This window comes from Euprymna scolopes, chromosome 5, assembly GCF_053919585.1.
Source record: "Euprymna scolopes isolate OS-2025 chromosome 5, ASM5391958v1, whole genome shotgun sequence".
Classification (NCBI taxonomy): Eukaryota; Metazoa; Mollusca; class Cephalopoda; order Sepiida; family Sepiolidae; genus Euprymna; species Euprymna scolopes.
This window is the reverse complement of record NC_136486.1, coordinates 58578171-58594861: the sequence shown is the minus strand read 5'-3', so window position 1 is coordinate 58594861 and position 16691 is coordinate 58578171. Positions and strand designations below refer to the sequence as shown.

The window sequence follows — 16691 nt, the reverse complement described above, 5'->3', positions numbered from 1 at the left end:
AGTGCTGCTGGCTGCTCTCCTCATGTTAGAAATGGGAGTAAATTTTTATGACGTGCCCAGCGTCGTTTAACCCCCCCCCCCCCCAAAAAAAAAAATTACTTTTTTTGTGCCTACTACGTTTAAATGGCCTTTATAAACAATATGAAAAGAGAAAATTTGGGTGGAAAAAAAAAAAAAAAATTAGTAGGGGATCACTTTCCTATATAAATTTAACGTAAAGTGATCACCCACTTCTTGGCCACTTAGCGTTCAACGAGACATGTCACCCTAACATTTCACATTTGGTGATGGAGGGGGTGACAGGAGAGCGGCAAACATGAAAATTTGAGGTGGGGGGATTATATTTGATACATGAAATAATGTGGTATTAGGGGAGAGGTTCAATTTAAAACATAAAATAACGTCATAAATTTAATTTTCCTGGCGAGAGTGGGGGGAATTAATGGGTTTCTAAATAATAAAGTTATTATTTCAGCACGATCCATAACTGCAGGCATGCTTTTTTGTGCTTGTCGGGATAAAGGCGCCAGATTGATTTTTTTTTAATATGTCATTTTAACCAAAAACAATATTACGTACTTAACTGTCATGTCAAAAATAGTAATATATCACAAAATCACGAAAATTCATCAGGTAGAACAACTGCTATTATGTTTTTAGTAAAAAAAAAAAAAAAAAAGTATCGCTATAGGCTTATAGTGGTACTCAGGTCTGATTATATCCTTTAATAAATAGAAAATGAATACATAAATAAAAAATTAAACATGTGAAATAAACTTTATTTACACAAAAGTAACAAATAAAAACGAATCCTTTTTCAGTGTTCAAAAAGTGTCTTGATAGGCAGTTCTAGTAAATGTGAAAGTTATTTAGACAGTTCGTTGTTTTTTTTTCTCAGTAAGAAAACGGGCTTATTTTTTGTGTGATACAAAAAAGAAAGAGGAAAGTAAATGTCTTTGTGCGTGGTTGAATATCTGCATTATTCTCTGTATGTGTGCGTGTGAATAGATGTGCTTTGTCATGCTGGCAAGAACAAGTAGCAATGACGATGTTGGTAAGAGAAAAGAGGTAGAAAGTACATGTTTGTGTGTGCAGCTGAATGTCTGCATTATTCTCTCTGTGTGTGCGTGCATATAGGTGAGTTTCGTCATGCTAGCAAGGAAGTAGCAACGAAGACATTGACGAGAGCAAGAGAAAAGAGCAAAGAGTAAGTGTGTGAGGTTGAGAAGAGTTCACTTATCGTTTATATATTTTTTGATAGGCTCCCAGGCAAGTTGGAAAAAAAGGGTTTGAAAATTAAGTCTTTCTTTGAGTGTTGATTGGTTAAAAAGTGCACGTCTTTGTCACATGGTATGCTTTCAACTACGTCTGCCGAACAAAACACATTTTAAGTTTTCTTCTCGCAGAATTTACGGGAGTGTATTTTTGGAAATCTTTGTGGCTCTGAAATGTATTAATTTCGTTTTGCACACGTAACTGGGTTTTATATATTTTTTTTTTTTTTTAAACAAGAAATGAATACATTTTTTTTAAGTGTGTTTAACCACACAGGCTACAAATATTATACACCATTAACATGTAATCGAAAATATGCGTCCCGAATTATATACCCTGTGTATGAACTCATCACCTACTTTATAACATCTACAAAAAATGCAATTTCCCAGTTTTCCCGTAAAAAATGTGGTGCTTATGCACTTATGTTACCGTGCTATGTTTTAAATAGTATTTTCAAGTTAAATTTCGCAATATTTTTTTTTATTATAAAATTGTTAAATAGAAGTATAGAATAGTTACAAAACACCCTTCCCTACCATGTTAAGAATGGCTTTTAAAATAAGACCGCTATTATTTCAGCACAGTAACATAAGTGCATAAGTACCAAAATTATTTTTAACTATAAATAACTTACTACTCCATAAATTTTCCTAATTTTGGATATATTACTATTTTCGACATGGAATTTAAATACTTTTTTTTTTTTTTTTTTTTTAAATCGATCTGTCACCTGTTTCTTTTTTTTTTAAATAAAAGTAATGTTTGAAATTTAAACAATCTAGTCCTTGGATAACAATTTAGTCCTTGGATAAAAAAAAAAAAAAAAAAAAAAAAAAAAAAAAAAAAAAAAAAAATCGCACAATTATGTAAGTCGTCATTGTGCTGAGGGAGATACCTCATTTTACCAAGACATTAGTTCAGTTTTTCATTCGTACGAAAATTTAGGGCACTAAATTTTTTTTTTTTTTTTTTTTTTTTTTCTACGATATTTTAATTTTTATTGAACATGTAAGGTATTGGCGGGAGTCGGATTTCACCAATTCATAATCAGTTGTTGCAGGTACAGAGATATCTATAAGTCGAAAGTGAAAGAGTATCACTGGAACCATTAAAGATAAATTTAACAAGATCTCGGATTTACAAAAGGGTTCTACTGAGTCACAACCACATAAATTAAAAAGGCGTGAATAACTTTGGAAAAATTAACAATATCCGACAAAGAACTCGAGATCGCTGTACTGGAACGAAATAACATTTATTTACATGTTTAAGAAACAATAATTCAAATCATTCTAACGTTAAGGGATTTTGCCACAAATGTTCATTAGACAGTCTTTGCTAATAAGTGTCCTGTAGAAAAGGCAAAAAGTTTAGGATTACAGATTTTCATGAAAAAAAAAAAAAGAAAAAAAAGACACACAGTTATTTTCTGGAGGGAAAAGAAAATCATTAATTGCTTAAGTGACGTGTGTGTGTGTGTATGTTCATTACATATGAAAACAGCAATTCGAAATAACAGAGTTGCCAAGACTAATAAATCTCTTCAGATATATTTTGGTACTCATGCACTTATTGATCCGTGCTGAAATAATAACATTATTTAAAAAGCCATTTTTAACATGGGGAGGGTTTTTTGTACCTATTCTGCACTTTAATCTTACAATTGAATAAAAAAAAAACAAACATATAAAACTTTAATTAAACTTGAAAATATGATTTAAAAAATAGCGCGGATCAGTAAGTGCATTAGCACCAATATTTTTTTATGTTTAGAATTTAAGAGGTAAAACACGTGGAAAGTCTTATGTAATTGAACGTCTTGCATGGACGGAGTCTCTTAAACGCAAGTAAAGCTGGAGAAATCTAAAAAGAGACTGGTTTGATTTTTGCGGTTAAAAGCTTATATACCTGTGTTCTAGAACATTCCAAACTACTTTTTGTGTCACTGCGCATGAAACGTAACATAGTTCCTTTATCGTATGTGTGCGGATGGGCAAATTATGAAGTAAGCTTGCACATACTTCATACACATCGATTGAAAATGATGATTGCTATGAAATGTTTCTGTTCCGGCCATATATAGCAGTCGCTACAAACAAAACATTGCACAAGCGCCAATATCAAATTATTCTTATCAAATTTTGCAGTGAAAGGAAAACCAATTTCAAAATAGGTAAAGAAATAACAATATTTATAAGTACTAAAAAAAAAAAAAAAAAAAGTAGACTTGTAGTTTTAAGACATATTTTTAAGAAAAAAAGGGTTTGTATTACTGTACACAGATTTGAAAAAGTTGTCAAAAAAACAAATATATAACAAATAAATGTTATCAAAGGCAAGATAAGTTACTTTTCTACCAAACTGGATATATTTTTCGTGTTTTTACTAAATGTAACATGTTTATTCAGCTCGAAAACCATACAATGTTTAGCGATGTATTGGAAGATTCAAGATGGCGTCTTATTCTCTCTTTAACACGGTAAGTGTGGGAAAAGATGTTATAAATAAAAAACCGGATAAAATACTGTTAAAAACTCGCTCAATATATGTTACCGTGACATAGGTTGACATATATTCGGCAGGTTTTTAATAGTATTTTGTATAGTTTTTTTTATTTATAACACCTTTTTCCATACTTACGGTGTTAAAGAGGGTGTGAGACGCCATCTTGAATTTTCGAATACATCAGTAAACACTGTGTTTTTCGAGCTGAATAAATGTTACATTGAATAAAAACAAAAAATATATCCAGTTTGGCACAAAAGTAACTTATCTTGCCTTTGATAACATTTATTTGTTATATATGTTTTTTTGACACCTTTTTCGAATCTGTGTACAGTAATACAAACCCGAAAAAAATAAGGGAGGTAATTTTATTTATCCATTTATTTATTGCGAAGTATTATCCTCATTTTCTAGTTTTTGCTTCAGGACGTTTCGGCCAACATTTCCTCTGAACTTCGTCAGATGGTTAACTGCGATGGGATAGGAACGCTGATCTCCTAACTGCATTCTCAGCAATTACTGCCTTCCATAGTTGTTGTCTCACCACGTTTTGGCCAACTAAGCCTCTGGCCAGCATTGGGTAGGATTGAAACCGCTATCTTCAGACAATGCTCACCGTGAACTGTAGAGTTTTAATGTCTATCCACTGCACCACGGGTCCCAAAGGGTGATCTTGTAATTGCTGAGAATGCATTTAGGAGATTCAGCGTTCCTATCCAGTCGCAGTTAACCACTTGACAAAGGCCAGAGGAATAAATGGCCGAAATATTGTGAAACAACAACGAGAAGACGAGGATAATAGTCTGCAATAAATAAAATGGATAAATAATACAAATTACTCATCTTAATAAGAATTCCAATTAATTAAATAAGGGAGGTAATCTTGTCCTGACTTCGTAAACAATAAAAAAAGCATCGACATAAACGAAATTAAATATCATAAAACAAAACAAAAATTGGGTGCTTGTTTAGATTGGTGATCTTTTAAACCAACACATTTCAGGTGAAAACATTACGTACTTACGTATCCTGATGAAATTAGTATAAATTTAAAAAATTATGAAAAAAAATGATCCAGTAGAAGAATTTTAAATAAAAAAAAATTATCCACAATTATGTTCCTACATGTCGATTTTAAAGATGGTGGACCCTTAATCTAAGTCAAGGGTAATCTTTGTTTTTCGTTCTGAATTGGTTGCACAACTCTTCCCACTTCCACATTAAAACATAAAACTTGATAATTCAATAAATTCTATTTTTACTGGATTATTTTTCATAATTTTGGGAGTTTATACGAATTTCACCATGACACGCAAGTATTTAATAATGTTTACACCCGAAATGTGTTGGGTTAAAAATATAACCGAGTGCTGAAAATAAAATTTTTAAGATAAAAGAACATGGGTTGGAAACCTATTACCCACTTTTCCACCAGTTAATGTTCGAACAGTCTTTTTTTAAGGGTTGGAGCATTTGTTCATGGTTTCTTGATACTCATGCAGAGAGTGATCCGTGCTGAAATAACATTATTATTTGAAAAGCCATTCTTAACATGGGGAGGGTATTTTGTACCTATTTTGTACTTTAACCTTACAACTGAATAAACAAAAAACAAACATAAAACTTTAATTAAACGTAAAAATACGAGCGCGGATCACTCTCTGCATTGCACCAGTTTCTTTTTGCACCAACCACAAAAAGGATTATATGGTCTTAAATCAATGGTTCAGAAATAGATGATCATTTTCCATTAAATTTATAAATGAAACTGATCACACACTAAATTCTAAATATTTAGTGTCTTCCCTTGGGGTTTTCACACATAGTCACCTAAAAATGTAGAAACTATTTGGGGGGGGGGACAAAGTTATCTATAATAAAGTAAAAATGATTCTTCCTATTGGTGTAAATATATATATTTTTTTTTGATTCAATGGTTTTTTTTTTTAATATTAAATAATCTAACCAAACATGGATTAATTTTTAAAAAATTGAACAAAAACAAAAGTACAAGCAAAAATATTTACCATAAAACCAGAATAATTTCTCACATGTGTAAGTATAATCCATTTACTTTACTGACTTTCATCAGTGTGTGTGTGTGTGTGTGTGTGTGTTTTTTTTTTTTATTTTTTTATATATATATATATATATATATATATATATATATATATATATATATATATATATATATATATATATATATATATCTTGAAACAATTTAAATTCAAAATTGGACCAGTTCATTTAATTACACCCCCTACAAATAATTCTGAAGTTCAAACCTAAACTATTATTATATTTTAATACTTAACATTCAGGTTCAAATCTACAGGAAGGAATTACACAGTTAATAAAAGTAAATAAAAAAACGTTCTGACATGTGATTTACCTTTGAATAAAATTGTAACATAAATTGTGATACACATTAGTTTTTTTATGTACCATGATCCGTGCTAAGTAAAAATGAAAAGAAAGTGTGTAAAAAGGAAATGTCATCCGCTAACTGGCAGTTTCGCTGTATCACAGTTGTTCAGTGTGGTTAGACTAGTACTCATACCAAGTCAGGAATCCAACCTACAACCCACCCCCAAATGAATTTCTACTTTTTTTGAGATTTTGTGTGAACTTCCCATAAATCTTTGCAGACAGAAAAAACAAGTAGAATTTACCATGGGAGTTAAATTCTGTACGTTTTGGGGGGGGGGGGCAGGAGGGGGGAATTACGACGTTATTAGTTGTACTTATGGTTTGTAGTAAGAAAAATTGGTTAACCATCCTGAAAAACGGGATAATTTTACTTTAGATTTAGATACGAAATTGACCCCCTCTCCAAATTCTAAAATAGTTTTTTCTTCTTCTGCCATTTTTTTTCAAAGTGTTCACAGGTAAATTACTTAAAATAAAAGAATATTTTTTTAATAGTAGTGGGAGGGAGATCAGCAGCAGATGTTCATCTTCCAGTTTACCCAAGTTCATAATCCTGTCCTTTGGGTTGAAAATTATAAAACTTGTGTTATCGTTCTTCCTTAGCTAACCCTTTTCTCAATTTTTTTTTTATAAAGATGGCGACTATATTTTTAAACTTCAATTTTCCTTTCATATGTACGATGAAATTTTAAAAATGATTTATTTACTAAACATGTTTTTTTTTTCACTTTTTCAATCATAAAAATGAAATTTAATCTCAATTTATTCACAAATTATGCACATTCAATTTTCCAAATATATCTTTTTAGTTTTATTTTTTTTTTATTTTTTAGTGTTTTTATTTACTTCAATCTAGATACCAGCAGTTTTTATTTTAATTTTGTTTCACACATTTTTTTTTTATCAAAAAAAAAATATACATAAAAAAATGGGATATTAAAAGTTAAAAATTAACTTATTCCGGTATCGTTCAGTTATTAAATTATTAACTGAACTTAAAAGTAAAGAAAGTACAGAAAAGTCTGCATGATGTACGTAATCGTTACAGAACGGAGATGTCATATTCCAAAAATTACGTAAATATCGATCAAATATCTTGTTTTTATTAAAAAAAACAAAAAATTACAGAAGCAGATTGTAGTGTTTTGTCGACCATCATGAAATCCGGTGAAATAAATAAGGGGAGACGACTCAATTTGAAATATCGATGTAAAAAATCAGCCTCATGTTCAATACAGTTAACTTAACTGTACTGAACATAAGGCTGATTTATTACGGTATCATTAAATTATTAATTGAACTAAATTTTTATAAAACTAAGTGTCGTGAATGTGATGAAGTTTCTCCATAAAATTAATATAAGTAAATAGTTTTTTTTTTTCCAACAATTAACAAAATATTGATATGGCTGACTTGTTTACGATAGAAACTGAAATGTATTCTGATAAAATGAATTTACGATTTTTTCTTTTTTTTTTCTAATAAAAATTTTAGAATTTTTTAAAAGTTCGTTTTAGTGGTATGGCATTTTTTATTTTCAATAATAATAAATAATAAATAATATTTATGGAGAATACAGATAGTGCTGAAATAATTACGTCATTATTTTCCTAAACAATAACTCTGTCAATTTTCAGACTCGAAATTTGATATACAGAATACTGAGATTTGGGAAAATCTTTGTAAGCAGTTTTCGGATAGAAATTTGGTGGTTAAGGGGTCAAAGTTCAACGATTTGACCTTTGAGAACTATACCAAACTTCCCCACCAATTTTGGGTCTAAACACTTGAAAATTTAGATAGAGGTTCCTTGGACATGAATCTAACGTAATAACTTGATTTGAGCCCAAAACAATAAATGTTAAGGGGTCATAATAGGGTTCAAAGTTAAAAAAAAAATTGACCTCTGTGGTTTCTACCAAATTACTCAGAAAATTTCTGGTCTAAACATTTGAAATTTTACATAAAGGGTATTCAGAGATAGGGCAAGCTTTTTAATTGGTTTAGGTCGAAAATTTGAGCTACCAATATATAAATGTATGTATGTATGTTTGCATGTCTGCTTAAAACTTTCGACAGAGGCAACGGATTTTCACAAGATCACTGTCGTTTTGAAGCTCGACCCTTCAGACGACAAATACCGAAAAATTGGTTAAAAACATTAATCTTTTCACCCTCAACTGGGCACTTTTCTACGGGGGGGATGGGCTTTTTTTCGCCGATATTTTCGAAAGTCATCCCCTCCCCTTTTCGATTGTCTAGCCTTAATTTAAACCTACGTCACTTCCAGTTTGGTGGTGGTCGTAACAGCAAAGACGTCACGTTTTTTTTTTCACGTTCTTTTCCTCCTTCGTGGTACGGGTTTGAGCCTGCCTTCCTACTACCACTTTTTCTTTTTGCTCAACACACACCTCTAAAGACCCGGGCATTGCGGGCAACGCTGGGCACCCATGCTAGTATATATATATATATATATATATATATATATATATATATATATATATATATATATATATATATATATTATTTAAAAAATCTTAGATAGAATTATTATTTTATGTAAACAAAAAAAAATACCTTGACTAAAGTACTAAGAAAAAACGCATGAATTCATTTTTGCCTTTTTTTTTTTTTTAAATCAAAATAAAGGATTGTAGATGTTAACACATTTCGGTACCTATGCAATATGCATATATGTTACCGCGCTGAAATAATAACGTTGTTAAAGCCATTCTTAACATGTAACATTGTAACTTTGGTATTTTTACGACCTGCCCTAACGTAGCATAAACACACTCCAACCTCATGTTAAGAACGGCTTTCGGAATTAACACCTCGAAAGCCGTTCTTAACATGGGGAGGTTGAGAGGTGTTTATACGCTGAGGCAGGTCGTAAAAAAAATACCGTAACTTTTTCTGTACTTTCATCTCATAATTTAATAAACAAAACTATCGTAAAAATTGAATTAAACTCGAAAATACTATTTAAAAAAAAATAGAGCAGTAACATAGATGCATAAAGCATCCGAAATTCTGTTTTTTTTTTCTTTCTTTTTGCTTTGTTTTGTTAATATTTCAGTAACATTATGAAAGAAGCCTTTAAAGTCTGTGTTAATGGAGTCAATGTAACTCGAAAAAAAAAAAAAACTTCTGTACTTTCACCTAACAATTGTATGAACAAAAGATACCGTAAAATCGAATTTAAATTGAAAATCCTATATAAAAAAAAAAAAAAAAATGTAAAATAGCACGGTTCGTATTCTTAATAAATAATAATAATAATATGAAAGTTTTAAACAATCGTTTCTTTCTCCCCAACAAAACAAAACGTGAAACTAGGAACAAAGACAATGTAAATGATTTAAATAAGAAAAACATGGCATTATTTTGAGATTTTTGTCGGATTTATACTAAATCGTGACTAAAATAATTGAATGAAAACGTTTTTTATATCTTTAAATTATTTAATTTATATATATATATATATTTTAATCCTTTAAATAAAACGTAAATAGGAAATTACTTTCTTTTCTCGTCTTAAAAAAATTAACAATCTGGTGGACAATTTGTGTAAAAAAAATTTATCAAAACAGTTTAATGGATGGATGGCGATTTTTAAAAACCTGAAAAATAAAACCTCTAAACGAATATTTTTAAAAAATAAAAGCAGACGTTGATTGTCAACTTAGTCAAAAAAAAAAAAAAAAAGTTTAACATGAAACGAAAATATAAACAAGGTTCGAATTTACCTTCGATGTCAAGTCAGCATCCAGGGGCAGATAACTCTTCAGCAAACTAGTCATTAAAAATAAAACGTGAAAAACAAAGAAACTATATGTGACCCCTCCACGATGATTGTTATTTGAATATTGTCATTTATCTCCCTGCAACAACACAAGAGTTGGAAAATGGAATTTGAAGACGCACGCAACACCCCAGAAAAAGAATACTTTGGCTTGCAAAAATATATCCGGGGAGCCTTGTCGACATTCGGGGTGCCTCAGGCGATAAGCAATAAAACTAACCCTGGTTATTATTTAGAATTCGACCCGACTAAAAAAAAAATACAGAAATTTTTTTATGATATACATACTCGTCATGGAATTAAGGTGTCGTATTCCATAAATTGATTAAGTATTTTTTTTTAAGAAAAAAAATGACTTTTATATATGCTGTAAGAAATTATTTTTCACATCCAATTTACTCTCTGCAGAGGCAAAAGAATCCACAAATACAAAAGCTATACCTTTCAGACTCAAAATTTATTCAAATGTAATAGTAATGAAAGTCTATTGGTTCTGGTATTGTCCATTTGCAAAACTGTGGCCTGTTTTACCTCCATATGCATGGAGCAAGTAGTATGATTCTTATTGTCGGAATGTTAGTTTTTTGTTCCTCAAAAGGATCCAGGAATGTTCATGGTGGACTCGGCCGGAATATTGGTGCCTATAATTAGGCACAATGTGAGTCACTTGGGACTCTAGATGAATTGAGATAAGATCCAATATTTGGTAAACAAACATGAAGACCTGTTCTTTAATGTCATTCTTAATTTGGATAGATTCAGCAATATAAAGTTGTCTCTGCTTGTAGAGATGTGGTTCCTTGTTCACCAACTGTTTGGTGATACAACATGAAGGAATTGTCGTGGCTCCCTCCAGTGTAGGAGCCGCTTGGTTTTGAGTCCATCCGCTTGCCAAGTTCCTGTGCGGACTGAAAGTAAAAGCATGGTACAAAAAGCGCGCCAAGCAAATCACCTGACACATTAAAAATTAACCAATGATGGCCAACCATTAAACTGTGTGGGCGGCCAAACAAACCAAGAAAGATGGTGATTGTATATGGTATTTCTCACAATAAAAAACGTTTTAATTATTTTCAATACAAAATTTCGGCAGACAAATTGAGTTGTTGCTTTTGAATTTCAGCACATTCTAAAACAACATGGTGGCTCCTGGTTCTTGTCTCACTTATCATAAAATTTGATTTTTTTAGTTAAAAAAAAAATACTTGATCAATTTATATGATTTTTGAAATATGACATGATATAAACCACACAAAATATTTATATGTAAAAAACTAAAATTATATATATACAAAATTACAATGCGAGAAATTTTCATCTATATATATAAAGTAGTATCGTTTATGTGTTTGTGTTTGTGTGTCTATTTGTACAACGTTCCTACAGCCATGCCATTAGACCGATCATGACCAAATCTGACATGATGATGGTTCCCACATCTAGAGATGGTGCACACCATTATTCAAGGTAAAGGTCAAAGGCCAAGGTCAAGGTCATAGCATATATATATATATATATATATATATATATATATGAGCTGTGAAACAGCGAAACAGTACTGTATGTGGATGACTATAATGCTCCTCACCTTGAGTTGAGCATATCGAGAAGTGAAACACGAATTACCATTAGCATATAAGCGACGCTCTTTGTGTAAACAAATCGAGCGTAGGCATTTCGGACGATGTCAAAACATCGTTAAACTCACTACTCGTTCAAGCAGCCGCCAATAGCGTAATGGTTAGGAGCCTTGACTGCCGTACAAACAGTCGGGTTTCAATCCTGGCTTGAGGTAGTTGCCTGTCTAGCCGCACTGATGAGCTGTGAAACAGCGAAACAGTACTGTATGTGGATGACTATATATATATATATATATATATATATATACTGTCCTACAGCCTAACACCACTGGACTGATTGTAACCAAACCTGACATGATGAACATCATTTCTTAAGGGCAAGATCAAAGGTTAAGGTCGGAACTTTGCTAGTTTGAAATATTTAGTTAGAAAAGTAATGATATGTGTTTTTATGCCTGTAGTTTAAGTGTTTGTGCGCAGTAGTGCAGACGTTTATGTGCGTGTGTGTGTGTGCTGTCTTGTGTTATAGTGCATAACCTTACATCTGTGTGTGTGTGTGTGTGTGTGTGTGTGTGTGTAAGTTCAGAATTGATATGGCGCCCGTTGGCTACTTTGGAACATTTTTGTAAAGTTGCATAAGCATGCTTGTGAATGGAAAATGAATTTTCTAGTTTCACACAAAAACACGGTTCACATCTCAAGCTATATTAATTGTCATATACATACGCGCAAACAAACATACGCGCGCACGTCCACACATGCACATATATTCACGTTCGCGTATATACACTCACATTCACGTGTATACACACACACGCTAACGTAGACACATGTACTCACCCGCGCATACGTACGCACACATGGGCAACGTCACTTCCCCTTTCAAAGGAAATCCACACATATGCAAAAGACCACCGGAAACAATTATAAAAGCAAGAGCGATAAGCAGCATCTTCCTTTTTCGGACCAGCTCTCGAGCTGAGAGGTTCGATGAACTAGCCGCCTCCCCTTTGGGAGGCGCGCGCCCGTGCACCTCACCCCACTTGCTATTATATGGGGCAAAAAGCTAACAAACAGTACGTACACTTTATATGCTTTCTCTCTCCATGAACTGGATTGACATTCTCACTCTTTCTCTCTCTCTATCTACAACTTGTGCCGGAGAACACCTCTGTGTAGCTGACTGCTAACATGTCTTTGTCTACACACTGGACTATCATTCCCATTTCCACTACATTACTCACTTCTCTTCCCACGTGCGAACAAACGATAATGACCCAAACGTGAGATGAATATACATTTCCCTTTTCTTTCTATACTACCAGTCCCGCAACAAACGATGGTTACACCCACGCGGACATGAACATGTGTTATATCTAAAACATTCATTCCTTCAACAGTAAATAAACGACACGTTTATCTTATCCAGCATTTGAGTTTTTGTTTCCTTCATTCCATTCGTTTCATTATTTTCTTTTATAATGGGATTAAGATTTGTATATCCTAGTCCCCTACACCTCCCAAGTCTCCAAAGCCTCAAATGAGGTGGAAATTGTATACAGATTTTTTTCAACTATTTTTCATTACAGAATTCGGAGCATAATTTACATTTTATCAGTTCTGGTGGTTTAGCATGGGAAAGGGAACTTTAATCATCGAAGTGTGGTGAACATAATTAAAAGCATATCACATAACAGCCATTTTTTTTTTTTTTTTGCTATATATGTTGCTAGGAGATAGCTTTTTTGTTTTTAGAGGAAATGTTATATATATATATATATATATATATATATATATATATATATATATATATATATATATAAAACTAATATATTAGTGGCCTGGCAAAGCCACAGGAGAGACAACCGAAGCAGCAAAACTGACAAATGTAGGGGAGACAATCGAAGCAGTAAAATCAAAGTTGCCAGCCAAACACTATATATATATACAAATTTGGGCATATTTTATTGGTTTGAAAATATAAGTTCTTTTTTACCAATTGTCATACAATTTTAACCATAGAATAGTATTATAATCTTCAGAAAGTCTGCTAATTTTCATGTTGTTTCGCCCCATATGACCAAAGATATGAGCATTTCAATATTAAATTTAGCTATGAGTATAGATATACCACCTTTTTGGGCAAATTTATGAGGTCAAAATCTTGGCAATTATTGATCAGAATTTAACAAATAGAGGCTCGTTGGAAAACTAATGACCTGAATTGTGTAGTGGGCTATGTGACATTTGCCCTTAAGGCCGCACACCATTATTTCAAAAAGTGGGGGATCACTTTTCTACATTAATTTAATGTAAAATGAGCAGCCACTGTATGGCCATCTTTTGGTGGGTGTGTTTTTTTTTTTTAGAAGTGGTGTTTATTGTGGCCTGGTAGACCAACACAAACTTACCTTAAAAAACTTGTTTTCAATAGGGTTTTGGGTGTGCTGAAAACGATTATTGCATTTAAATTTTCTGCAAATAAGTATTTTTCCAGGTATTAAGCAAAAATATGTGCACACTTGCGCAAACAACAATGGCCACTACTTAAAAAATAAAGAATTACATTGCTTAATACCTGGAAAAATACTTATTTGTGGAAAATTTTAAATACTATATTCGTTTTCAGCATACCCAAAAACCTACAGAAAACAAGTTTTTAAGGTTGGTTTTGTGTTGATCTGTTAGGCCACAATTACCTATTAAACATGACTTCTAAAAAAAATAGCAGACGCCCCCCCCCAAAAAAAAAATTTGGCTATAAATTAGATGTTCATTTTATGTTAAATTAATATAGAAAAGTGATCCCCCACTTTTTAAAACTATAATTTCTTCATATCTTGGAAACTACTCGTTTTTTGTGATTTTAACTGTTATTTTAGTTTTCAGCACCCTTGAAAACCTGCAATAGTGGTAATTTTAAAGGATTTTTTGTGGGTGAAAAGATACTGCACCTTTACCACTATTTTAATCATAGTCATTTGTTTTCATAGTTTTGCATTTTATGAAATATCTGATATTTCCCCAAAACAGCAAGGGGAGACTTGATTCCAAATATTTCCCATATTTTATTCCCCCCCCACACCTCTTTCGCTTCCATACATAAAGTAAATTTCACTGTGTATAAGGATTATTTGATACTGAAGATATTCATAATCGTACACTATTTTCAAAAGAGAGGAAATATAACATTGAACTCACTACATGAGTTTGTAGTGTAATTCGAATCTTGTCGGTTGCTGAATACTTGATGCTTTGCCAGGGCTATCAGGGGTATTTTTTATCGTGACACCACTATATGGAGTACCTACCACGGCTTAAGAGAGTCTCATCTACCCTCAAGAGAAGGATAGACCATGTCAGTTTCTCAACCTGGTATTTTACCTTGCAGTACATACAGCGTCTCACCTTCCCAAATCCTATCTGAAACTGGCCAGGCTCAGCATTGCTTAACTTCAGTGATCTGGTGAGAACTGGTGTCAACATGATTGATCCATATTTTACACTAGTTTACAACAAAAACTTTAAAGACAGTAGCAATCACATGTTTACATAGATTAAAGATACACTGTTCTCATACAATAAAATACATGAATTACTCATCCGAAAATAAAGAATATATGTGCTAGGCACATGGCAAAACTTACATTTTTCTCATAATGTCTTTTCTGTTAGAAGACATATTCCAAAATAGGTCCGGCCTGTAGGGTGTCTAAACAGTAATGTTATATTTCTGCTGTGTTTGAAAAAAAAAAAAAAAAAAAAAAAGAGTAAAAAGAAAACAAAACAAGCAACACACTGATATATAAAAATATAACAATATGTCTTTATTCTCGATAACGGTCATGGAGGTTGGTGTTAGGAAGGATATGCGCATATAGAAATTCAATTGGTTGATTCTTCTCAGCCCAATGATCAACCAACAACAATATCCTTTTTGGTTGTTATTATATAAACATTCGTGACTACCTGAAACGCCCCTTTTGGGATGGTATTGCCCTATAACCAAACTCCAAGGGCATTCTATTTGACCCTTATGATTCACTGGACTAACTGACTTCAATTACACCTGCATAACCTTTTGCCAAAAATAAGCATTTAAACATCATGCTTTTAACTTTTCTTTCTTACAATTCCAAGTTTGTTTCTTTTATACGCAGGTGCCTGTCAAGTGTATAATTTTTATTCAAATAACCTTTTTGGTACATTTAATAATTATCATTCTACAGATGTAAGCTTATGTCAAAACAATCTTTGGTACGCACGGTTAGGTGCATACTTATGGTACATTTGATAATGCAGGTGCAAAAGCAATAACTTCTCTGCACACATAACTCAAATATCTAACACTAATTGACAAAGAATTTTGGTCATCATTCTCGACCCATTTTACCAGAGTTTTATAAGAGCTTGTCTTATGGAGATGCATCTTTTGTTCCTATTTATTTGCCTCCTCAATTGGGCAGAGTTACACACAAGGTCGGTTTTTAATGTGGAGAAAATTCAGCTCCCCAAAAAGGGGCACTCTGGATAGGAACAAAAATAAAAATTGTCTAAATCATGAAGGATTCCTCGTCCACTGACCGAGGACAGAAAAGATGAAGTGCAGCACCAGAACAGATACTACACTGTGATCTTGTCCCGAAGGCCAAGAAAAGTTATTTTTCTTACCAAATTATTCTAGACCCAGGGGCAATAACTCTAGCCTATAAAATAGTTTCTTCTCAAATGGAGATAATTCTGGGCCTATGATAATGCTGTCCCCTATGAGAAGATGCAAATAAAAAGAAAAAGAGACTTACATATGAATTCCCGTGTCCTGAGATACATGAGGCAGTCAGTGTTCCATTGTGTTTGGTCTGTAGCCAGATTTACAGCATTCCTCCAACTTCAGCTTGTTGCCTGCAAATCTTTCTCAATTGTTAGCTTTTTGTTCTATTTTTGGTCTCCCTCTTATTTTTTTCTAATCAAATTGAAGCACATGGTTAGCAATTCTCTCTGGAGCCAATCTCAGGGCATGTCTAAGCTAGCCTGGAGTCATTTGTAGATTATTGATGATAACACCCTTGATGCAATCTCTGTATTCCTGATTC

The 16691-nt window shown here is 32.5% G+C and overlaps 1 protein-coding gene across 3 annotated transcripts in view; it reads right to left on the bottom strand.

Annotated features, from left to right (window-relative positions):
• The window catches only part of LOC145276809 (telomere repeats-binding bouquet formation protein 2-like), a 50800-nt gene extending 35475 nt beyond the window's left edge, over positions 1 to 15325 (bottom strand). The window contains exon 1 of one of the 3 annotated variants that reach the window (XM_080128133.1): positions 15246 to 15325. Coding sequence is in view for 1 of the 3 variants with exons in the window: in XM_080128130.1 (XP_079984256.1) it covers positions 5811 to 5853 (43 nt within the window). In the remaining 2 variants the exon portion in view is untranslated. Of the gene's footprint in view, positions 1 to 5810; positions 5907 to 9962; positions 10088 to 15245 lie in introns of those variants that run through there. The other 2 variants (XM_080128132.1, XM_080128130.1) reach the window with 2 other exon arrangements.
• Between the last annotated feature and the right edge of the window lie 1366 nt (positions 15326 to 16691).